This window comes from Callithrix jacchus, chromosome 14 (genome assembly GCF_049354715.1).
Source record: "Callithrix jacchus isolate 240 chromosome 14, calJac240_pri, whole genome shotgun sequence".
Classification (NCBI taxonomy): domain Eukaryota; kingdom Metazoa; phylum Chordata; class Mammalia; order Primates; family Cebidae; genus Callithrix; species Callithrix jacchus.
In genome coordinates this window covers 99,695,761-99,722,600 of record NC_133515.1, presented here as the reverse complement: position 1 = coordinate 99,722,600, position 26,840 = coordinate 99,695,761, and the positions used below count along the sequence as shown (strand labels likewise).

The window sequence follows — 26,840 nt, the reverse complement described above, 5'->3', positions numbered from 1 at the left end:
ATGACGAAATGACAGAATCAGACTTCAGAAGGTGGGTAATGAGAAACTTCTGTGAGCTAAAAGAACATGTTCTAAATCAATGCAAAGAAACTAAGAACCTTGAAAAAAGATTCAAGGAAATGATAACAAGAATGGATAACTTAGAGAGTAATATGAATGAATTGAAGGAGCAGAAAAACAAAACACGAGAACTTCGTGAAGCATGCACAAGTTTCAACAGCTGAATTAACCAAGCAGAAGAAAGAATATCAGAAGTCGAAGATCAACTCAATGAAATAAAACGAGAAACCAAGATTAGAGAAAAAAAACGCAAAAATGCATGAACAAAGTATCCAAGAAATGTGGGACTATGTGAAGAGACCTAACCTACATTTGATAGGTGTACCAGAAGGTGACAAAGAGAACGAATTCAAGCTGGAAAATATTCTTCAGGATATTATCCAGGAAAATTTCCCCAACCTAGCAAGGCAGGCCAACACTCAAATCCAGGAAATACAGAGAACACCACAAAGATACTCTGCAAGAAGAGCAACCCCAAGGCACATAATCATCTGATTCACTAGGGTTGAAATGAAGGAGAAAATACTAAGGGCAGCCAGAGAGAAAGGTCAGGTCACCCACAAAGGGAAGCCCATCAGACTCACAGCAGATCTCTCGGCAGAAACTCTACAAGCCAGAAGAGAGTGGGGGCCAATATTCAACATCCTTAAAGAAAAGAACTTTCAACCCAGAATTACATATCCAGCCAAACTGAGCTTCATAAGTGAAGGAAAAATAAACTCCTTTGCAAACAAGCAAGTAGTCAGAGATTTTTGTCACCACCAGGCCTGCTTTACAAGAGCTCCTGAAAGAGGCACAAAACATAGAAAGGAACAACCAGTCCCAGCCATTCCAAAAACACACTAAATGCTAAAGAGCATCAACAAAATGAACAATCTACATCAACTAACGGGCAAAACAGCCAGCTAGCATCAAAATGGCAGTATGAAATTCACACATAACAATATTAACCCTAAATGTAAATGGGCTAAATGCACCAATCAAAAGACACCAATCAAGTTAGAACTCAGAATTCAGAAACTAACCCAGAACCGCACAGCTTCATGGAAACTGAACAACTGGCTCTTGAATGTTGACTGGGTAAACAATGAAATGAAGGCAGAAATTAATCAAAAGACACAGACTGGCAAATTGAATAAAAAACCAAAACCCATCAGTGTGCTGTATCCAGGAAGCCCACCTCACATGCAAGAATACACAAAGGCTCAAAATAAAGGGATGAAGAAAGATTTGCCAAGCAAATGGAGAGCAAAAAAAAGCAGGAGTTGCAATTCTCATCTCTGATAAAATAGACTTTAAAGCAACAAAGATCAAAAGAGACAAAGAAGGCCATTACATAATGGTAAAAGGATCGATACAACAAGAAGAGCTAACGATCCTAAATATATATGGACCCAATACAGGAGCACCCAGATATATAAGGCAAGTTCTTAATGACTTACAAAGAGACTTAGACTCCCACACAATAATAGTGGGTGACTTTAACATTCCATTGTCAATATTAGACAGATCAACCAGACAGAAAATTAACAAGGATATCCAGGGCTTGAACTCAGACCTGGAACAAGCAAACCTGATAGACATTTACAGAACTCTCCACCCCAAATCCACAGAATATACATTCTTCTCAGCACCACATCACACCTACTTTAAAATTGACCACATAATTGGAAGTAAAGAACTCCTCAGCAAATGCAAAACAACTGAAATCATAACAAACAGTCTCTTAGACCATAGTGCAATCAAGTTAGAACTCAGAATTCAGAAACCGACCCAGAACCGCACAGCTTCATGGAAACTGAACAACCGGCTCTTGAATGTTGACTGGATAAACAATGAAATGAAGGCAAAAATAAAGAAGTTCTTTGAAACCAATGAGAACGAAGACACAACATACCAGAATCTCTGGGACACATTTAAAGCAGTCTCTAGAGGAAAATATATAGCAATAAGTGCACATATGAGAAGAGTGGAGAGATCCGAAATTGACATCCTATCATCAAAATTGAAAGAGCTAGAGGAGCAAGATCAAAAAAGCTCAAAACCTAGCAGAAGACAAGAAATAACTAAGATCAGAGCAGAACTGAAGGGGATAGAGACATGAAAACCCCTTCAAAAAATCAATAAATCCAAGAGCTGGTTTTTTGAAAAGATCAACAAAATAGACAGACCACTAGCCAGACTGATAAAAAAGAAAAGAGAAAACAACCAAATAGATGCAAAAAAAAAAAATAAAAAAGGATAAAGAGGAAATCACCACAGATTCCACAGAAATTCAAACCATCATCAGAGAATATTACAAACAACTCTATGCACATAAACTAGTAAACCTGGAAGAAATGGATAAATTCCTGGACTCCTGTGTCCTCCCAAGCCTAAACCAGGAGGAAGCTGAAACCATGAATAGACCAGTAACAAGGTCTGAAGTCGAGGCAGCAATTAAGAGCCTACCACACAAAAAAAGCCCAGGTCCAGATGGGTTCACAGCCGAATTCTACCAGACACACAAAGAAGAGCTGGTATCGTTTCTTCTGAAACTATTCCAAATAATCCAAAAAGAGGGAATCCTTCCCAAATCATTTTATGAGACCAACATCATCCTGATACCAAAACCCGGCAGAGACTCAACAAGAAAAGAAAAATTCAGGCCAATATCCACGATGAACATAGACGCAAAAATCTTCAATAAAATACTGGCAAACCAATTGCAACAGCAAATCAAAAAATTTATCCATCATAATCAAGTAGGATTCATCCCGGGGATGCAAGGCTGGTTCAACATACGCAAGTCTATCAACGTAATTCACCACATAAACAGAACCAAAAACAAAAACCACATGATTATCTCAATTGATGCAGAGAAGGCATTTGACAAAATTCAACAGCCCTTTATGCTAAAAACCCTCAATAAACTCGGTAACGATGGAACGTATCTCAAAGTAATAAAAGCTATTTACGACAAACCAACAGCCAATATCATACTGAATGGGCAAAAACTGAAAGCATTCCCTTTGAAATCCGGCACTAGACAAGGATGCCCTCTCTCACCACTCCTATTCAATATAGTACTGGAAGTTCTAGCCAGAACAATCAGGCAAGAAAAAGAAATAAAGGGTATTCAAATAGGAAAGGTGGAAGCCAAATTGTCTCTATTTGCAGATGACATGATAGTATACCTAGAAGGCCCCATCACCTCAGCCCAAGAAGTCCTGAAACTGATAAGCAACTTCAGCAAAGTCTCAGGATATAAAATCAATGTACAAAAATCACAAGCATTCCTATACACCAATAACAGACTTAAAGAGAGCCAAATCAAGAACGAACTGCCGTTCACAATTGCTACAAAGAGAATAAAATACCTAGGAATACAACTCACGAGGAATGTAAGGGTCCTCTTCAAGGAAAACTACAAACCACTGCTCAACGAAATGAGAGAGGACACAAACAGATGGAGAAACATTCCATGTTCGTGGTTAGGAAGAATCACTATCGTGAAAATGACTATACGGCCCAAAGTAATTTACAGAATCAATGCTATCCCCATCAAGCTACCATTGACTTTCTTTCTTCACAGAACTGGAAAAAACCACCATGAACTTCATATGGAACCAAAAGAGAGCCCGCATAGCCAATTCAATTCTAAGCAAAAAGAACACAGCAGGAGGCATCACACTACTGGACTTCAAACTATACTACAAGGTAATCAAAACAGCATGGTACTGGTACCAAAACAGAGATATAGCCCAATGGAACAGAACAGAGGCAGCGGAGGCAACACAACATATCTACAACCATACAATCTTTGAAAAACCTGACAAAAACAAGCAATGGGGAAAGGATTCCCTATTTAATAAATGGTGTTGGGAAAGTGGCTAGCCATGTGCAGAAAGCAGAAACTGGGCCCTTTCCTGACACCTTACACTAAAATTAACTCCAGATGGATTAAAGACTTAAACATAAGATCTGGCATCATAAAAAACCTAGAAGAAAATCTAGGCAAAACCATTCAGGACACAGGAGTAGGCAAGGACTTCATGACCAAAGCACCAAAAGCATTGGCAACAAAAGCCAAAATAGACAAATGGGACCTATTCAAACTCCACAGTTTCTGCACGGCAAAAGAAACAGTCACCAGAGTGAATCGGCAACCATCGGAATGGGAAAAAATTTTTGCAGTTTATCCATCTGACAAAGGGCTGATATCCAGAATTTACAAACAACTCAAACAGATTTACAGGAAAAAAACAAACAAGCCCATTCAAAAATGGGCAAAGGATATGAACAGACACTTTACAAAAGAAGACATACATGAGGCCAACAAACATATGAAAAAATGCTCATCATCACTGGTCATTAGAAAGATGCAAATCAAAACTACATTGAGATACCATCTCACGCCAGTTAGAATGGCGATCATGAAAAAATCTGGAGACAACAGATGCTGGAGAGGATGTGGAGAAATAGGAACACTTTTACACTGTTGGTGGGATGTAAATTAGTTCAACCATTGTGGAAGACAGTGTGGCGATTCCTCAAGGCCTTAGAAATAGAAATTCCATTTGACCCAGCAGTCCCATTACTGGGTATATATCCAAAGGACTATAAATCGTTCTACTATAAGGACACATGCACACAAATGTTCATTGCTGCACTGTTTACAATAGCAAAGACCTGGAACCAACCCAAATGCCCATCGATGATAGACTGCATTGGGAAAATGTGGCACATATACATCATGGAATATTATGCAGCAATCAAAAATGATGAGTTCATGTCGTTTGTAGGGACATGGATGAATCTGGAGAACATCATTCTCAGCAAACTGACACAAGAACAGAAAATGAAATACCACATATTCTCACTCATAGGCAGGTAATGAAAAATGAGAACACATGGACACAGGAAAGGGAGTAGTAAACCCTGGGGTCTATTGGGGGGAGTAGCAGAGGGACATTGGCGGGGGGGAGCTGGGGAGGGACAGCCTGGGGAGAAATGCCAAATGTGGGTGAAGGGGAGGAAGGCAGCAAAACACACTGCCATGTGTGTACCTATGCAACTGTCTTGCATGTTCTGCACATGTACCCCTAAACCTAAAATGCAATAAAAAAATAAAAATTAAATTAAATTTTTAAAAATGCACATGATATAGTAATGCCTGTCTAGGAGCTGATGACCAAATGAAAGAAATGCACAAACAAACAAATAACTGCATTTTAAAGACAGACTATAGTAGAAGCCATATATGTAAAAGGACAAAGGAAGGAATCCTAGAGAACATAATTAGTGAGCTGAGCTGTGAACTTTATCAGGAGTTTTCTAAGTAAAACAAATAATAGATTGCAGGCCAGGAAAACAAAGTATGCACAGTGACAGAACCGGAAACAGCACGGTGGATGGAGAAACTGATGACAGGCTTGATGGTGCTACTGCAACATAAGGTGCATGGCTGACAGTGACAAATGTGGAAGGGGTAAAGGGGCTGGCATCCTCTGCAGCTTTCCATGTCATGCTAAGGAGTAGAGCTACTTTTTGATTATTGATATGGAACAACAACAGATTTTTAGACGGGGTGTGTCATGGAAAGATTTGTTTTAGAAAAATAATCTTTATCACTGTAAACCAGAAAGATGGAAGTAGGGAAACAAGTAGGGGGATTGCTGCAGCTCAGCAGAGTGGAAAACAGGACAGATTTGAAAAATGTATTAGGTAAGTTTTAGTGACCACCAAAACTATGGAAGTGAGAAAAGTCAAGTACGATTCACATTTTCTAGCTGATGACTAACCCATTGAACAGATAGCGTTGCAATGAAAAAAGACAAGGGAGACAGGGGGTTAAGTAGAAAGTGTTCAACCTATAAAGCAGTAGTTAAATTAAATAGTATTACTTCCAGTGTAGCTTATGCTCATCATTCTTGCATCCAATAAACCATAGCCATCAAAACTGTTAAATTTTTTAAAATGGCGTATGGTTCTAGAGTTACCTCATAGCAGGCATCAGCATCTAGACATGTGTACACATTCTGCTGCATAGTTAACATGTCCTGGAGCAACGTTCTCCAATGGGACTCACTGACAGGAGGCTGCCTGGAAAAACACATCAGAAAGAGAAGGAAAAGGGAAAGAACAATTAATAAAATCTCTTTCTTCAAATGGTCAACAGGTAAAAAAACAAAAACTGGTATCACCACTCTACCCACCACATCAGCTCCCAAATGATCAAAACGAATCTATCTTCTTTAAATTTACAGGAAGACACTTGGATTAAAGATAGAGGGGAAAGTTGGGCAGCTATGCATCAATGCTAGAGATGCTGACAAAGCAGCCTGTCATAGCCTGAGCAGACATAAGGCTGGGATGGAATTGAATGGTAATTACAGTAAAGGTATGAAGCTGTGAGTTTCTAAGATAAAATAAAGCACTGCAAGATAAACCAGCTTTGATATAGCAGAAAAAGCACTTGATGACAGAGGTTCGTTTTAAATTCCATCTTCATCACTCTGCAATCCCCGTCAAGGAGTCTTCTTGACTTCAACTAAACATTCACACTCAGAGGACAACTGCAGGACGCCTTTGCCATCAGTCTGGATGACAAGAACCGCAGCTCACCAGCAGGGCAGCATTAGCTGCTTCTTACAGTGGGAGTACTGGTAGTGGTCCACAAAGCAGCTCACAGAGCACTCCAGGAGTTATCTTCTCAGGTGACCGCCCCAGTACAAGAAGCCAAAGCCTCAGAGAGTAGTTGTTGGTGTTGCCGTCTCTGGCTTAGGAAGAAGCTACATGTCCTAAAAGCGCCAACATCTCTTTCAACACACTCAGGCAAGCCCAAAGCATAAACCCCCTATGAGGTATTTCTAGTTCATTTACAGTTCCCTCAGGCCAGAGGCAATTTACCAATCAGGGATCCATTTTTTTTTTTGAGACAAGAGTTTCTCTCTTGTTACCCAAGCTGGACTGCAATGTCACAATCTCGGCTCACTGCAACCTTCACCTCCCGGGTTCAAGCGATTCTCCTGCCTCAGCCTCCCAAATAGCTGGGACAATAGGCGCACACCACCACACCCAGCTAATTTTTTATTTTAGTAGAGACAGGGTTTCACCATGTTGGCTAGGATAGTCTCAATCTCCTGACCTCAAGATCCGCCTGCCTTAGGCATTACAAAGTGCTGGGATTACAGGCATGAGCCGCCATGCCCAGCCCTTCAGTTTTATCTAAGTAGTGAGGCCTATATAATCTAGTTGATTAAAAACCACTTTATATTGATTTCCAGAGTTACAGAACTAGGAAATTAATCGTCAGATTCTCCAACAGAAGGGGAAAAGGTTTTGCTACTAATTTCACCCAGAGTCACAAATTAGTTGTGTGACTGTGAGCAAGTCGTTTAATATTCCTTAATTTCACTTTCCTCACTGAAAGCCCACCTCAAAGACTGATAAGCAATAAATGAGATTAATTTTGACAACACACAGGTATTGAAGCAAGATGCTCCTAAATATAAAAATAAGCTAAATTATCCAAGGATTTGAATAAATTTTCTACTCTCTCTGAACTTTAGATTCCCTTTTTGTATAGCATAAACATTAACTTATACTAAATCTATGAAAAGACCCCCCCCCAATATTTCTGGTACGTAACTAACATTCAACAAATGTGAATGAATGAATCTAAAGTTACAAACACATCATTTCTTTTTTTTACTTTTTAAGTCACGTATATAATACTAATATTGTTTCTAGGACAGACCATATGCTGTAATTCTCTCTGCCGCTCTCAAAAGTTCATCTTAAATATACATGAGAATGGAGTAATCATTTATGTTTACTTTCTAGTCCTGACATTCTACATAATCATGAATATTATTCAAGAAGAGCAGGCTTTTGTTTTAAGTTTGTCAAATACCAACTAAATGATGGTTTTTTTTTGTGCATCTTTTTATTTTTTATCTTTTATAATGCCTTTAAAAATCATCACTATTTCCAAACACTATTTATTAAAAACAAGGCAGACAGATTGGATGTGTTTAACAGTTATTGCTATAGAGAAAGTATATATTTGGGACCATTATAGTAAAAAATACAGTCTTTACCATTTTTTCTCCTAAAATTTTTAATAAGCACATGTTTGATTTACCTATGCATTTTATATTTATTATACAAAATGAACAATTACTCTTGTTCCATATGCAATTAGGTGTAAAAGAATACTTTTTTTCTTCCAGCACACAAATACACAAAACAAACTAATGTATTTGTAAGTATTTCAGAAAAATTCATGAAATGTTTCCATTTGTTTGACCTGGGTATGTGAACTCTTTAGGCTTCAAAGATCTGGAGGGGCTCTTTCAGATTTCTTACAGGCAGAGAAGTAACAGAATGTTTGATGAAGTGAGTGCCCATCTTGCACCTGCTTGATAAAATCAGACCATGGCACTGTCTAGCTGAATTCAAGTTCTTACAGCCCAGCTGTTCTTCCGGAAGCCATCAACACTGGGGCAGATGGTATTAATGTTTTCTCACACATGGCTAGCTGTAAGTAAAGGTTCTCATTAAAATAAACTATTATGCATTATTTACAATGGTCTTTTTAAGAATATATTCAGTAAATAAGAATCAAGACTAGAACTTGAAGAAACTAACCAAGAGGTTTGCAAATTAACAGACTGATCTCTGAACATAAATGCATTAGTTGCAGCTTTGGAATAGATATGGATTTCCCAGGGAAGAAGAGTAGTATATTCGAGTTGGTAAAACACATTTGTGACAGATTAGCTGACATCTGCCACCCTTTAGAATATGTATAAGAATATTCTATGGGTACTTAGGGCCAAGCCACGAAGTATGCATAAAATAATGAAGATTCATTTCAAGTAGACTACTACAAAAACAGGCATCATATTCTCTTACATATTCACAGTAAATAGATTACCATGAGTAGAAATTAACCTTAGGGACTCTGTAAGTATTTAGAGAACTGACTCCGGGAAGGGACGGTGGTAGGTAATCTAGCAGCAATTGCAATGCTTTCCCGCTGAAAAATAGATTCTAGAGTAAAATCAGCATGATCTAGGAAATACTAGCCATCTATTTGTAGCTATAAAGAAAGCTTAAGGCATTTAAATAGTCAAAACTACTGAAATTACCAGATAAAGCCAGCGATATGTAAGTTCCTAACTGAGGTGTATGGTGGCTGTAACATTTCACTGGAGAAATTATCATCTAGAAGGGAACTCAAGGCATATGTGTTGATGGCTATAGTACAGTTGCAGTATAACACGGTATAGCTGCAAGAGACAGATAGTAAGACAGGTAGATAGGAAATGCTAGGGAATTTCTGGGAAGGACAATTCAATTAAGCTTGGAGAAGCCAAACAGGGAGTCCTGGAAGATGTGATAGAGCAGTTCTTCCAAAATAGGAAGAAATAGTATGTTGCTGATGGACTGTATTTTTTCTTTGATAGTTGGGTTAAGGTGAATCTCTAAGTCCTACAAATTAGGTAAAAAAAATCTTTAAAATAAGTTCCTGAAAAGTTGCCTTTACTTAATTCTACTGCTTCAGGATTAGCGCTTGAGGTAGTTTTTTTTCCCCCAAACTTCTTTACATTTTTATGTAGTCTCCCTACAGATCTGGAATTTAACCTTCCCATGCACACATGGGGATCATTCTGAAATCCGTAACTCCAGTTCGAACTTCTCTGCTGATCTTCATGTCCACCTTCACAGCAGCATCTCCACCTACCATCTGGCAAGCACCTCAAAGTCATAGATAACCTTTATTATTTGCTACATTCCTGCCCAAAAAACTAATACAATAGGTCAAAAAGTTGTTAGTTTCTTAATTGACCATTTGTATATCATCTAATTGAAATGTCTTTCAAGTCTGTTGCCAGTTTTTCTTTTCTTTTTAAAATATATATTTGATGTACTATGTTGCCAATTTTTCTACAGAGTAATCTGTTAGTTCTCGCATAGCCTCCATAGCCTGTATAGATAGTCTCTTCATATTAATTGAGTGTATCTCCCATTGGACCAGGGAGGCACTATATCTTTTTCTTTGTAAGCCAGACATCAAGCATAATACTGACACAAAGTATGTCAAAATCCATAATAAAATATTCATTAAGTAATGTAAACAATTCATAAATAAGTTCACAATTATAAAGTGAATATTAACTATTCAGTTTTCCTGTCTCTGTTAAAACTGGATCTACATGAACTTCCAAAAGAGAACTTAGCAAAATTTCTAATTTCATTAGAATAGATGACCCCAGCAATACTGAGTCCCAGTGGAAACCTGCTGATATAATCCAACCAGTACTGGCTCCCTTTCCTTCTGTCTCAGTTCCCCATTCTCCTACTGATGCTTGGCTAGAATTAAATTCCAAACAACTTATGCTCTAATCTTAGCCTTGCGGAAGCCCACACTGACAGAAGAGTCATGCACTATGTCTTCATTTAAGTGCTGGCTACAGGGGTACGGTATGATCATTTTATAAAAACGCATGAAGCAGTACACAACTGTTTATAAAAAGGACTTGACAATATACCAGAATCCAAGTTACCTGATTCCCACGTCAAGATAATTTCCTAATATGACTTCCTTACAAGAATTTAGAAGACATGAAACACACAAAGGGAGAATTGCAAAGATTTTCACATTCAGAAAAGATTAAGCAAAAGGAAATGAATTAACTCTCCAGCCTAAAACGAGTAAAAATACGCAAAAATACTAGACATCAGACAGTGAAAGACAGTGATCCCTGAGAAATAAAAATAAGTCTCTTTATTTTTTATTTTTTTTGAGACAAGGTCTCACTCTGTCACCCAGACTGGAGAGCAGTGACACAATCATGGCTCACTGCTGAGAGGACTTTTAAGACTATACTAGCTTACTGCCTTGAGAAACATTCCAGGCCACAGGACAAGGATAAATCTAAGCAGAGTGTTGTGGACTCCCTGCATTGAGAAGACAAAACTGCAATTCCAGAGAAACCAAAGCAGATAGAGTACACACAGAACAAAGTACCAAGGAAGAAAGGGCAGCACTGAAAGAAATTCCCAAGATCTGCAAAGAATCCCCACAAATATTCAGCCAAATAGAAGCCATAAATGCCTGAGGTAAAACTGCCTGAGGCTAGGAAAAGAAACCACATCAAGTTCACACAGTCTGGAAAACCACAAGACACACAGGCATTGAATAGAGTCCTAGCTCAGTTACGAGGAATAATTAGTCCTAGAAGGAGCTATTCCTGCATCTCAACTGCAAGAAGCAAAAGGATTAAACTGTTTGCAAGTAAATTAACCGTGTCCCAGAAAAAAAAGTACAAGAATGTTTATGCTGAGTGAAATAAACAAGATATAGGAAGAAAAATATTGCATGTTTTCACTTACGTGTGGAATTTTACAAAATCAAATTTAAAGAAATAGACACCAAATAAAAGGCTGTGGAGGTGACAAACAAGGAGATGCAGGTCAGAGGATACAAAGTCGCAGATATGTAGATGAATAAGGCTAGAGGTCTAGTGTATACCATGAAGACTACAGGTAGTAAAACTGTCCTGTATATGGGATCATGCTAAAGGAGCAGATTTTAGCTGTTCCTGCCACGAAAACAAACAAAATAAAATAGATAGCTATGTGAGATGATGAACGTTAATTTGTTTCACTATAGTAACCTTTTTAGTATTTATATATATCCTATGACATCATGTTGTATACCTTAAACACACAAAACTTATTTTTTAAAAAAGAAAATTTATAAAAATACAAAAATATAACATACAAGAACAATTCATAATGTCTAATATCCAATAAAATTACATTGCATTGAAAATTAGCCAGGCGTGGTGGTACATGCCTGTAATCCCAGCTACTAAGGAAGCTGAAGCAGGAGAATTGCTTGAACCCGGGAGGCGGAGGTTGCAGTGAGCCAAGATCATGCCGCTGCACTCCAGCCTGGGCCACAGAGCAAGACTTTGTCTCAAAATATATATAGATATTTTGCATGGAAAGAAATGAAAAATATGATAGATAATGAAAAAAACATTATTCAAAACCTACCCAGATATTAGAAGGGTAACATAAATGTTAGAAAGATGTTTTTAAAAATAAGAGAAATATTAGAAAAAGCAAACATTGGTATTAGAAAAACAGACAAGAATGTTTTAAAATATATTACAACGGTTTAATATATGTTCAAAAAGCTAATGAGACATGAAAGTTTAATAAAAACCAAAACTGAACTCTTAGAGGTTAAAAAAAGTCGCAATGAAAAATATAATGAATATACAAATTGATGAGACATTAGAGAAAAAAAGAGTTAGTGAACCCTAAAGAATAATGATAGAAAATATCCAAAATGAAACACAAACATGTAAGAATATTAAAACAAGTAAACTATAGTTTTGATGAGCTGTGAGGCAACCTGAAAGGTCCTAATAGATGTATAATTAGAGTCCTGAAAGGGGAAAAAGCAGAAGAGAAAGGAGAAGCAATATGCAAAAATTTTCCACGTTGGATGGAAACTAAAAACCCAAAGACCCAAGATCCAAGATGCTTCATGAAGAAAACTATACCATAATATGTCAATTTGAAACTGACATCAAAAAGAGAAATTCACAAAAGCAATTTAAAAAATAAGAAACAAATCAAAAATAGATTACGTCTGAGAGCAGATTTCTCAATTAAAAAAATACGTGCTAGGAGACGGTGGAGCAATTTCTGTACTGTAGTAACTAAAAAAAAAAAATGTCAAATTTAAATCGTATACCAAGTGAATACATCCTTCAGAGAAAAATGTGAAATAAAGATTTTTTAAACAAACAAAGATAAACAAATGAATCACTGGCATACTGGCACTCCAAAACAAAAACAAAAAAAACCCAACAATAACAACATTAAAAAGAGTCTTCCAGACAAAAGGAAAATAATACCAGATGGAAACACAGGTCTATATACAAGAATGGTAAGTGCCAGAAATGGTAATTACATAGATAAATATACAACACATTTTTCATATTATTTTCATCACTTTAGAAAACAGTTTACTGCTTGCAAATAATAATACAATGCAAAATGGAGTTTTTAGCATACATAAAAGTAAATAACATACATAAAAGTAAATTTAAAAAAAAGCTTGGAGAGGAGAAAGTATATTGTTACAAACTCATACTGTAGATTAAAAGAAACAATATGAAAGGAAGATCCTGTGATAGTGTAATCTTTTACATAGGAAATCTCATGAAGTCTGCAAAGAAAAATTATTAGAGCTAATATGTAAGCCCAGAAAAGTTAGAAAACAATAGATCAAAAAATTGAAGAATCAACTGTATTTCTACACACTAGGAAGAAACAATCTGAAAATGACATTAAGAAAGCAATTCCTTTTACAATAGGACCAAGAAAGAATAAAATACTTAAGAATAATTTAACAAAATAAATGTAAGAATAGTACACTGAAAACTACAAGATCATAGAAAGAAAGAAGAATTAAGAAAGGGAAAGACATCCTATGTTCATGGATTGGAAGACTTAATATTGATTTAGGATAGCAACACTCTCAAAATTGACCTATAGATTTGATGCAATCTGTATCAAAATTCCAAATGAAGAAATTGATAAGCTTATTCTGAACTTCATATGGAACTGCAAAGGCTCTATAATAAACAAAACAAATTTGAGAAGGAAAAAAAACAAAGCTGGGAGACTAATGTTACCTAATTTCAAAATTTAATCGAAATTTGCAATAATTAACACAGTATGGTATTGGAAGAAAGATAAACAGATCAATAGAACAAAATAATCAAAAATAGGCCCCCATATATACAGAAAATAGATTTCAACAAAATTGCAAAGGTAATTCAGTAGAGAAAGGACAGCTTTTTCAACAAATGGTATGGAATAATTAGCTATAAAAAGTTTTTTGATCCATAGCTTGAACAATAAGCAAAAATGGACTCTCAAAATGAGTCATGGATCTTAATGTAAAATGTAAAACCAAAAATTTTGCTGAAACAGGTAGGAGAAAAACATTGTGGCAAAGCAATAAAAAGTACAAATTGATTAAAAGGTAAAATTTTAAAAAGCGTACTCTTCAAAACACAAAGGTAAGATAATGAAAAGATAGGGCACAAATGGGAGAAAATCTTCACAAAGCATATATCTAATAAAATGACTTGTATCAAGAATATATAAGAAAACTCCCAAAATGCAATAAAAAGAAAAATAACTCAGTTTTAAAGACAGGCAAACCAAATATACAGACAGCAAATAAGCATATAAAAGGATGCTCCACATTAATCGCTCATTAGAGAAATGTAATTCAAACCAAAATTAGATACCACTACATCCCTATTCAACTAGCTAAACTTTGAAAGACTGATCGCACCAAGTGTTGCTGAGGCTATAGGAGAGGATTGTGGGATGTAGCAACAGTAGCTTTTACAAGACCAGGAAGAAAGTAAAAGGGTACATATCCTTCAAAAAACAGTTTGGCAGTTTTTTAAAAGTTAACTATGCACCTACCAAATGGTCCTGCCATTTCATCCTTAGGTATTTGTCCAAGAGAAATCAAAGTGTATGTCCACACAGACACTTGCATATGAAAAGTCACAGCAACTGTATTTGTAAAAGCCAAAACTCAAAATAACCCAAATGTCCATCAACAGAGAAGTAGTAAACAGGGTGTGAAAAATCCATACAATGAAATACTGCTCAGCAAATAAAAAGAAAGAAACTACTGATCCATGACACAACATGGATGAATCACAAAACAATTATACTGAGTAAAAGAAACCAAATAAACACACAAACAAAAAAGTTACACTGTGTGATTTATTTATATAAAATTCTAGGAAATGCAAAGTAATATACAGAGGTAAAGAAAATAGACTAGTGGTAGCCCTGATAAGGACAAGGGAACATGATGAGGAAAAGCAACAAAGAATTATAAAGGAGCAATCAAAAATCTTTCAGGGGTATTGGATACGTTTGTTATCTTAATCGTAATGATGTATAAACATATATCAAAACTTATTACATTATACTTACACTTTATGTGCAGTTTATTATTAGTTACAACACAGTGAGGTTGTTAGAAAAAGAGAAATACTTTAAAAAAATATTTAAAATTAATTGACCCAATATTAATTAATTTTATTACTCACTTCCGGCCGGTGTGCCTAGTCAATCTAACCATCAGCTTGCATGCCTCTTCTGAGCTAGACTGAGTGTTTTTAACAAATGAAACTGGTTTCTCAAGTCCATGTTTTTCCAAAAGCTCTGAAACACTGTAAGTGAAAAGAGAATTATTTAACGTCTTGCTAGCAAACAAAAAGAGTCTCTATGAATCTAAGGCATATCAGTAGCACTTCAGTGTTTAGTATTAAAAAGAATTATCACATAGTATAATGCAATTTTACATATAACATTGATTCTCAGAGAAAAAAAGAAAAAAAAATCTAATAATTATATAACAAATCTTACCTTTCTCACTGACTTTTACTAGAATGTAGTTGGACTAAGTAGCATACTAAAAGAAAGCATGACATATCTTTAGATATCTCAAAAGCTTTTTGCCACTTCCGTGTAACCTAAAAGCATCATGTCAGTAAAATAAGCCAAATCTATACTTTCAGTACAGTTTTAACTCTTATTAATCCTATTGAGTATTTTGTTATAGGCAAGACTACTAGAAAAGCAAGAAACTATGAATGTTAGAGTTAGAAGACTCTGGAAATCATCAAGCTCATTCTCTGTCAACAATCCATTGTATAAATATACAAGATATGTCAAAAATTCTGTCTCATATGAATCTTTTTGAGATATCCCATTCCATAATCATCAACATCATATATCTGACTCACAAAATCTCACACTTATCAGCTGACTACTACAGGACTGAATAGAGTCTTTGGATAAAACTCAGTAACTCTCCAGAAAATAAGTTTCATGGGTAAAGTTGCCTGGTATTATGTATATCAAAACATTTATCAAGTATCTGGGCTATGAGGTGGAACAGGAATAAAAAGCTCTTATTTGGAAAGCACAGTAAATTAAGCTGAATAGTGAAACGTAAACATTATCCAGAAACCTGCAGGATGTTAACTGTTTCCTTGAGGTACTGATGACATAATAAAAGTACCAGGACCACCTGTGGTTACCACCATGAACACATGACGAAATAAATTACATTTATTTCACTGCATCTCTTTGAGATATATCTTCTCAATTTTATTAGCAAAATAAAGGTAACTAGACAGATTTCTAGAAAATAAATTTACATTGACTCAACCCACTAAGCCTTAGTCAAACTAGACTGAATGTGTTAGGAAAGTAGCAGGGAGGAGGGGCACAAGCTAACCTAAAATAGGAAAAGCTAATTTAGTAAACAAACATTTTTCAAGAAATACAGCTGTATAACTTTCAGAACATAGAATAACAGGAATCAAGCTAGGTAATAATAAACACAGGTCTTCAGGAAACTGAACAGTTCATTCTCCATTAAACTCAAATATTATGATACACAAAACATTCTGTTCCCTTAAAGGCTACTTGAAATATTTGCACAGCAAAGTCCATTAATTTGAATAAGATTTCTAATCAGTAGACTCCAAATTATCATACATACTACTATTAGTAATACCATTAGCTATAATTTCTACAACTATATATTGGAAGACCAAAGTTTATTGTTCTTAAAGTTTTCCTTTTAATACAATACTTAAATGTACATATTTATATAAACATAAAAATAAGTATTAGAAAACAATATCAGACATTCCTACAGAGAAAATTAAGACTATTTCAATCTCCAGAAGAGATAGTTTAACATTATATTATGACAGTAAAGAATTTTTACTACAGTGTTACATGAGGATCCTAATGCAGTTTGACATAATACAAATAGTCAATTAAATGTATTATGCCCTAAAAAGGAAAGTTAGTGTAATAAACATTGTTTGCTGATCAAGATGCAATAATTGCTACAGGATCTAACACTTCTCATGTGCTTACTATGAATTAGGCACTTTAAATGCTTAATCTAATATTGATTTCACAATTTCCTGAATTAGATATTATAGATAAGAAAACCCTAGGCCCAAAGATCATACAGCTAATAAGTGGCAACATCTAATTTAGAACATGAGTTTTCAAAGACCATGTTATTATTCTATCACTCCCCTATAACAGGGGTGCAGTGTATTTGTTGTTGGGAAAATTAACTCCCAAGTCATCAAACAAATATGAGGTCACAATAGAAACAATGACTCACAGGCAGACTTAACATGACATTTCTTGGACAAATCACCTTAATAAGCATGGAGCCAAAAAAACTGTCATTTTTCTCACCTGAGAATTTGTTCCAGTTGGTCTACCATGTCATGAAGAGTTGGGGTCACCTCTGTCTTATCACTAATAAATTAAAAGAAGAAAAAAAAAAGCCCTTTAGTATTCACTTTTTATATAAAATACAAAAGTTAATAAAGTGAAAAAAAAGGAAAGATGTTTCTTTTATATGTGATGTGTAGCAATATTACCTGATTATTAATGATTCCAGAGAATAAGATAAGAAATGCTAGAGTAGAACAACATTCTCTGTTACAGATTAGTCAGATATAAGCAACTATTTTCCAGGGTACTTTTGGTTCAGTTGTGCTTAGAGGTAAAACGAATATTATAAATCAATTGTTTATTTAAGAAGAGGTAGAGGGTAAAATCACTACTTACTACTGTTCTTTTAAACTAATAAAATAGATTAAGAAGAGGCATGGCCATGTTGCCTTTCTCCTAGGCCTATCTCCTTAGGATCCCCTCCTCTCCAGGAAGTTTCCATTAGGATTCTCTATACTCAGGAAAATTCTTCTCATAGCCATCTCCCGTGCATTAATGGAAGGGAATCCCATCCATTTCCATGTTAAAGAATCAGTGAGAAGTATATCCATCACAGAGATAATCCCTAGTAGGGAGTGAAGATAAAAAGCAAATGCCTTCTGAGGAAGCCAGTAAACAGGGACTAGGAGAAACACTGTCGTGAAAAAGATCACAAACTAATAAAAACATGGCTGACAGGGAAGATTAAGTATGGCACAACATATGTGCAAGTGAATACAGGGAGATGGTGAAAAAAGCTTGTAACTGCTATAAAAACGGTCTTTCAGCCTACACAGCTCTGTGTCCCAAACACTCTCAACTGAGAAACACTGCCCCTGCCACTCGCAGGTACCTTCAATGCAATGCTCCACCTGAATTCCAGCAAGATCTTATGCTTTCATTTACTTTATAAAGTACGATTTCCATTTTATTTTTCTCCAGAGACTAGTCTGTCTTCATTCTTTAAGGACTCAGCTCTTTACATGGGCTTTGGTGGAGGTCATGGGGCAGCACCTGCAGTCAAAATCGGTGTGGGGGTGTTTGGTCCTTGCGGGCCTCACGAGATTGATTCCTGACTACTTTGCTGTGAATTGCAAGACCCACACAGTAACATAGCTTCACAAACAGCTTGGGAAGCACAGAGGCATCAAAGACGCCCACTTCAGAAATGTCCCTGACTGCTGCGGCCTCTACTATCTTTCAAATGACGACTTTCTTAATGCCCTTGTCCTTGGGCATCCATCGGGCACAGTTCGTGCAGCAAACAGGCTGCATACAGCTGCAGTCCTTTTTGGCACAACCACTGTTCTTTCTTTTCTTTGTCATCTTGGAGGCCCGGACCAGAGAGAGCACTGGTTTTATTAATAAGGAGCCTAAACAAAAAAATCTTTGCCTGGTCTTGGAAAACTAAAAATGTCCTACTTTGGAGAAAAAACCCTTATTATTTTTAAAACTAACAATCTGCCTGGTCTAAATCTATTTGACAATTATCAGTGCAAATTTACAAAGATAACACTATCTGTTTGAACTAAGTTTTAGGCTTTGAACAAGAGTGATGAGCAGGGTATGGTCTACTTAAGTGGGGTATGGTCTACTTAAAGTCCTTCAGAAGATTATTCATCAGAGTTAACTTCCCTTGCCATACTCATACAGCAGTGTGTGTGTGTCTGTGTGTGCATGTGTGTGTGTGGTTTTTTTTAGAGACAGAGTTTTGCTCTGTCACCTAGGCTGGAATGCAGTGGCATGATCGTGGCTAACTGAAACTTCTGGCTCTTGGGCTCAAGCGATCCTCCTGGCTCAGCCTTCTGAGTAGCTGGGACTAACGGTGCACACCACCACACCCAGCTAATTTTTAAATGTTTTTGTAGAGATGAAGTCTCCCTGTGTTGCCCAGGCTGGTTCCAAACTCCTGGACTCAACTTATTCTCCTGATTGCCCTGCCTTGGCCTCCCAAAGTGCTGGGATTACAGGCATGAGCAACTGTACCTGGCCTTATTCAGCAATAGGTTTTAAATTAGCATTTTACAGCTCTATTATAATCATTTATCATAGATACTAGAGAATACAATGTTCTTCCTTTGTGAAATGACATTCACAAATATAACAAGTAAGGATTTTTTTAGCCAGATTAAATAATCTGCCTAGGTAAGATCCACAAAAATTTAATTAGATTAAATGAGTGATTGCTCATTTCTTAAAACAGAAAATGGATGTATTTACAGTTTACCATTTGATAAATAACAACTATTTCAACCACAAAAAATAAACGAATAATCACTGAGAGAATATAAATTGACAAAGTTGGCATGAAGAACAAACAGAACCACACAAAATATTTTGAGCCCTATATTTTAATACAAGGCAAATTTATAACTACAAGTGACTTAGAAAATGAGAAATCATTAAGAAATAAATGGAGTAACAAGAAAATATCAAGCCATTTATTGTGTTTACATAAAAAATGTTAGCTCAGAAACCATTAATCTGAGGCTGAGAAAAGCTTTTGGCCATGTATATATGAGAGACATTTCTTAGTTTACACACTATTCAAAAACAAATATGTTAATCCAATAACTGTAACATCGACATAAAAATATGTTCTTCTAATATCATCATCCTATTGATACCATGACAATCTCCTCAAAGTAGGCAAATTACTATTTAATAATTAATAGATAAGCTCTAATTCATATTTATGCTAATTGAGCTTACTGGAAAACAAAGCCTAATATATTTATTTTTAAGAGTTATGCACATGAGTTGAAAGTCAATAATTTTGCCTGGTCGACTTAAGAACAAGAAATGAGATATGAAGCTGACAAAGGAACCATAAGGTTCCCACTGAGCCCAGTAAGGAGAAAAATTCCTGCCACTCCAGTGCTCGGAGGAAGGAGGGGCTTCTCCATTTCCTGTCACCCTCCAGGGAGGAGCAATTTGACCACTGCCACACTGATAGCCTTTGGGTTGAGGTTTTTTAATGATGGAAAACAACATTTTGCTACAAAAATCTATGAATACTATCTAGTCTACCTGCCTTTGTCTGCCTACTGAAGGCCTACAGTTCTCAGAGACACACTTGCTATACTCTGCGGCTCTCTACTAGGGATGTGAGGTAGCCTGTGTTCACACGGATACAGGTCTGAATAATAAACAGATGTTGACTCCACTCTGATTTACCTTTCCCTACATGAAGAAGGAAGGAAGAAAAGAGAGGAGTACAAATAAACTTACCAAGGAAAAAATGTAAGAACATTGCCCAAAGGTCTGAAGATTATGAATTTCCAGAATGAATTAGACCATTCAATAAACCACATTTACATACAAAACAAAAACACCTCCTCATGCTATTTCCAAACACTGAAAAGGGAGATATTGAAATTTTCTTTAAAAACAATCCATATTTAAATAGGTATCATTCAGAATGCCACTGAACTTCTCAAGGATAGTGGAAAGAAAAGACAAGTAAATACCTTCAAAATTCACAAGATAAGGATTCTATGATTCCATATACAATTAAACCTTCTACCAAGTGTTTAAGTGTGCAATTATGGTATTTTCCTAATATGTGACAGTTTTAAAAAAAAAAATACCTCTCAGGCAATCTTTGAGAGGAAGCTATTTGACAGTATTATCCATCAAAATGAGAAAAAAATGAAGAAAGAAGATAGGAAAAACAAGAAATGCAGTATGTCACACAAGAGAGAGGCAAACAAAGTCCCAGGATAATAGCTATCCTAGAAGAAAAAACTATCAGTGAAAGTTTTTTGAAGACAGGTATCCAAGGATGGGAAAAGTGGGCAGCAAACAGCTGCTTATTAGCTGGTATTACTAATACCAGTCTTATAATTCTCTCACTTTAACTATGGTCATAGATTATTTATATTTAAAAATTAGAGGAAGATCATTCCCCTTTGGCCTCCTTTATTTTAGAACAGTGCCTCCCCATGACCCCACATATTTTCTTCCTAAATGACACGGACTTCTTAAAATAAAAAGACCAATTGACACATAGAATATCCCACGTTCAGTGTTTGTCTTACTGCTTTCTTCATGGTGTTATTTAACTTGTCTCTTTATTCCCCCTATTAACTGCAAACTAGAAGGTCGGTCTAAAGGACTGATTAGACTCAGGGTAAACAACTTTAGCAAAAATATTTCTTAAGGGATGCTGTAAGACCCGGTGCTTCATACTGCATCACATCAGGAGGCATGTACGGTCAGGCTGTCTGACTGTAAGTGATGCCACCCTTCATGACTTGGTTAAGATGATGGCAGTTAGAACTCAACTTTGAAATTAAAAAAAAAAAAAAGTCACTGGAGTAATACTTTGGTATCATGCAAATAACCTTTTCTCATTAATCTTTCACCTAATTTCAGTACCACTAATAACTGCATGAATAATTATTTCACAGTAGACTACAAAATTGGTAACTATCATTTGCTTCATAAGAAATATAAATTTCCTTTGCTAAGATATGAGCCTGCCTCCCAAAATAAAAAGAAGAAATAGGCCAGGCATAGTGGCTCACACCTGTAATCCTAGCACTTTGGGAGGCCAAGGCGGGTAGACTGCCTGAGCTCAGGAGTTCAAGACCAGCCTGTGCCACATGGAGAAACCCTGTCTCTGTTGTCTCTACTAAAATACAAAATAAATTAGCCAGGCATGGCAGCATGCACCTGTAGTCCCAGCTACTTGGGAAGCTGAGGCAGGAGAATCGCTTAAACCCAGGAGGCAGAGGTTGCAGTGAGCCAAGATCATCTCACTGTACTCCAGCCTGGGCAACAGAGCAAGTCTCTATCTCTACAAAAAAAAAAAAAAAAAAGAAATAAAAATCTCCTTAAAAGAAAAAGGAAAAGAGAGAAAAAAAGGGAGAAGAGAAAAGGAGAGCAAAGAGGAAGAGAACACAGAGAATAGGCTACCTTGTCTAAATATCTGATTTTACAAATCAGGAAACTAATGACCAAAAAAAAAAAAGTAAAGTGACTTGACTAACAGTTACAGAAGCTTAGAAACAGGTCTGCCAGTATTCACCACTCTTTCATATGTTGTTATTTATGTCTCCAGATATGAAAATTATCATATGTACTAAATTTAATAGCAGGATTAAAAGAATGATTGTCACCTACTTCCAAAGATAACACACAAATCTGACTTGCATACAACTAAATAATCCAAAAGTATATTGTATACATTCCCATTTAAACATAGAAGTAGTTAAATATTAGGTATATTCACTACTTAACAGAATTACTATAGGCAAAGGCCAAGAGCAAACAATTCATAGAATAAATATAATTAGTCCATAAATATGAAAAATGCTTCATTAAAAGCACAAGTTAATTACTACCTCTTCACTTTTTTAAAGTAGTTTTTGTGGAGACGGTGGCAGTATTTTTGATTTTCAATAGAAAATTACCATGTTTGGCAAAATTCAGAATTTAATTATAATTACAATAGAACAAAATATTGAACTTCCCATCTACTAGTAGGACAAGAAAAGTTTATCCTAGGCAATAGGACTGCAGATGATTTCATTTTCTTCATTATGTTTTTTCACATACCCAAAATTCTATAAGGTAATCATTTGGGGAACCAACATTTTTGGTTTAACTGTTAGAATAAAAAGACAAAAGAAGACTGGCATACTATGGATTCTTACCCATATCCTCTTTCTGGCAGACATTCTAGTATGTCATAGCAGAGAGAGAGTTGGTCATTTCGTTCACAGTTATAGATGCAATCTAGTGCTATTGCCATCAGTTGGTCCTGATCAGGAATAATTTTTTGCTGCAGCTAGAGGAAATAAAGTATGTTGTACTAAATGTCAACAGATTTATAGTCAATTTTTCCATACCCCAGTACTACTGTCAATAGAATATTAAATAGCACAATTAATCAACTATAGAAACAAGTCTGGATTTTTCTTTATAGATTTGTGAGGCCTTTAATAATTCTAACTGAAATCACATCTTAATTACAGAATCAACTATCAAAGATAATTTGTAACCCGATAAGCTGTGTATCAGCTGAAAACAGATTTTTCAATTTATGACCCAGTGAATTCAGAAAGAAGAAACACTGTGAATTAAAAAGGCAATTCATTAAGAACATTTCTAACTCTGAAACCAAATTCTATGTGCTTCAATTACAAATTATATAAAATTCCTTAACTAACATTCAAAGATGTTACAACCTATTACTTTTCAGTAGGCATTATATATTACTCATTTAACTACAGAGTGCTGACATTCTATTAAAAAGAACTCCACTGGCAATGCAGTACTAAGCAAATCACAGAACACATTCCATATTTCTGATGCAGAAAGATGGCTACTTAGGGTCACTTTCTACACAGAACAAAGCATTTCCCAGTGCCAACCAGATTCACATTCTTGGAGTATTTTCCAGGATACAAAAATAACCAATTGATGTTTTGTTTTTCTCATCTATAAAGGGTATTAACAATACCTTTCTAAGAGGACTATTGCGAGAATTAAATAAATTAATAAATATAGAATATTTATATTGTTGGCGCCACAGCAACAATATAGGTTACACAGCAACAAAATGAAGGTTATTTTCTTAGAGCTCTTTTCAACAACAAAACAAATCTAAGATAATTTCTATGATAATAGCCTACTGGTTTTCAATGCTTTAGTAGAAACTCATCAATAAACACAAAAGAGACAGGAAAGTGGTGGAGAGAAGCTACCAAACAAGGCTCAGTAGAAAAAAACCACATCCATGGACGTAAAAAAGAAACATTCAAAGTTACCAGGAAAACAAAGTTTTCCAAAACTGCTGAACTAAAGGATTTATACATATTTCTTCAAGGTACAGGTGGCTCTCCATATCTGTGGGCTCCACTACCCTGCATTCAACCAACATGGATCCAAAATGTGGGGGGGGGAAAGTATCTGTACTAATTATGCACAGACCATTTTTTCTTGTCATGATTCCCTAAATAATATAATAATAAAAACTATTTACATAGCATTTACATTTTATGAAGTATTATAAGTAATCTAGAGACGATTTCAAGTATACAGGAGGATATGCACAGGTTATTGCAAATACCGCAGCATTTTGTACCAGGGACTTGAGCATCCATGGATTTTGGTAGCTAGTGGCAGAAAGGCTTAAGAAGGGTCCTAAAGTAAATCTCCCACAGATACTGAGGAATGAATGTATTCATTTAAAAAAAATGTCATTTGACAAAGAGTTATCCAAGGTTGCAAAGTGACTAACTGGTAAACTAGGAACAAGCTGAGAATAATAAAAATTAGTACTGTTAAAAATTAATAAAAATAGCTAACTTTTCCTGACTTATTTTTCTTTCTTTTTCACATGTACATATACATACAATACACATTTTTTTTCGTGGGAGAAGATACAGGGTCTCACTATGATGCTCAGGGTGGTCTCAAACCCCTGCCTCAAGTGATCCTCCTGCCTCGACTTCCCGAAGTGCTGGGATTACAGGCATGAGCCACCACACACGGTCCTCGGATTTCTTACTGTGTGCCAGGTACCATTTCTAAGTGCTTTGTGTGCACGAATTTGTAAGTCTTCATAACAATCCTATAAAATTAGTACTAGTACTATTCTCAATATACATAAAGGAAAAATGAATGCCATAAGAGGTCAAATAATTTGCCTGAACCCACAGAGCTAATAAGTGGTAAAGCCAGGATTCAAACCAGGCAGTTGGCTCCAGAGCCTAAACTAAGCAACACAGGCTCTCACAATCCTGCATTCAGGAAGAAAGAAAGAAACTGAGAGAAGATTCGGCAATAAAACACTCACGTATGATAAGAAAAAATCTCAGGAATCTAAAAACACTGAAACCAATTTCAGTCAAGGAACAGTTTGAAAAACCACTTGAAATAAAAGTCAAAGTTCTTCATGTCTTACTTATTCTCCCTGTGTCCTGTCTTTCCCTTTATGAGACATTAAAGAACCACTTTTCTTTTCTTTTTTTGAGACAGAGTCTTTCTGTGTTGCCAGACTGAACTGCAGTGGCATGATCTTGGCTCACTGCAACCTCTGCCTCTCAGGTCCAAGTGATTCTCCTGCCTCAGTCTCCCAAATAGCTGGGATTACAGATGTGTGCCAACAAACCTGGCTAATTTTTGTATTTTTAGTAGAGACAGAGTTTTGCCATGTTGGCCAGGCTGGTTTCAAACTCCTGACCTCAGGTGATTCACCTTCCTCAGACTCCCAAAGTGCTGGGATTATAGGCATGAGACACCATGCCTAGCCCTAAAGGACCACTTTTAAGTTAAATGTCCTTGAGTCCATATTTGACCACATATGTTCAAATCTTGTGTTGAGAATTCTTTAATAGTCCTTCAATATGAAAGGTAAAGAATAAACCTTTTGCCTTCCCCCTAAGCACCTCTATGGCCTGCTCCCATGAACCACTTACCCTTCTACATACAGTTTTATTTCACTCAAATTAAATTGCTTGCATTTACCTAAACCTGATTATGTCTCATTGTTTTATCTACTCCTACCTGGAATGTCTTCTCAAGAAGACATGTCTTGTCATGTCTAAAACCTACCCAATAATCCAGTATTGTCTTCATTTGGCTGTAACTTAAATTCAGCTTTCCAAGATGTCTATGGTCCCTAGAGAATGCTAAATAGTTGCTAGTCCAGTGAATAAGTCCTTACACTACTCTCATACATAGATACCCTTTTCTCTTCTTATGCCATTTAGCGTATCTTTAAAAATATAATCTATGGTATAAATAAACCATACTGTTCAAATTTATAAGACATTTTTCAATCTTTCCCTGTTAGATTCCTATAAGATCTGTAACTTCACACAGTCTAAGACACACTTTTTCTTATTTTCATCATTCCTCCCCTATTATCTCAGTTGTCACTTTTACACTGTCATTCGGTCATTTGCCCATTCTCAAGCTAGAAGAGGACAGGCCATCTAGGACTTCCTAAGAAGTCAATGAAATGAATCTTCCACACCATAGGCAGCAGATTATCACCCATACTGTATAGCAGGTAAAATGCAAAAGAATAATAATTTATTTTTAAAAATCTTAAAATTATGCAGTATATACAACTAGAAAAGAACACAGATGGTGAGATAGGATACCTGAAAAATCCCAAAGAATCAACCAATCAAAGAAATCAGTGAAGTAGCAGAATACAAAATTAACATACAAAAAAAAAATCGATAGCTTTTATATACACAAACAAGTAGAAGAAATGAGGGTAGACAGTATAAACAGAGAAAATTTAAAATTTAGGAATGAATTTAACAAAAAAATGTCCAAAACATCTAAGAGAAAATTTTTTAAGCAATCCTAAAAGAGATTTAAAAGACATCAAATAACAGAGTAACATTCCCTATTATTGGATAAGATGACTGAACATTATACAAATGTTGGTC

General features: G+C 35.8%; 1 protein-coding gene across 6 annotated transcripts in view; it reads right to left on the bottom strand.

The window, feature by feature from the left end:
* Window positions 1-26,840, bottom strand: part of NBAS (NBAS subunit of NRZ tethering complex) — a 454,285-nt gene that overhangs the window by 248,329 nt on the left and 179,116 nt on the right. For all 6 annotated transcript variants that reach the window (XM_078349936.1, XM_054245191.2, XM_054245193.2 and 3 more), the window contains 4 exons: window positions 23,085-23,218; window positions 17,404-17,466; window positions 15,219-15,341; window positions 6,042-6,144 (listed from right to left, as the gene is read on the bottom strand). In XM_078349936.1, the coding sequence (XP_078206062.1) occupies window positions 6,042-6,144; window positions 15,219-15,341; window positions 17,404-17,466; window positions 23,085-23,218 (423 nt within the window). The remainder of the gene's footprint in view (window positions 1-6,041; window positions 6,145-15,218; window positions 15,342-17,403; window positions 17,467-23,084; window positions 23,219-26,840) is intronic.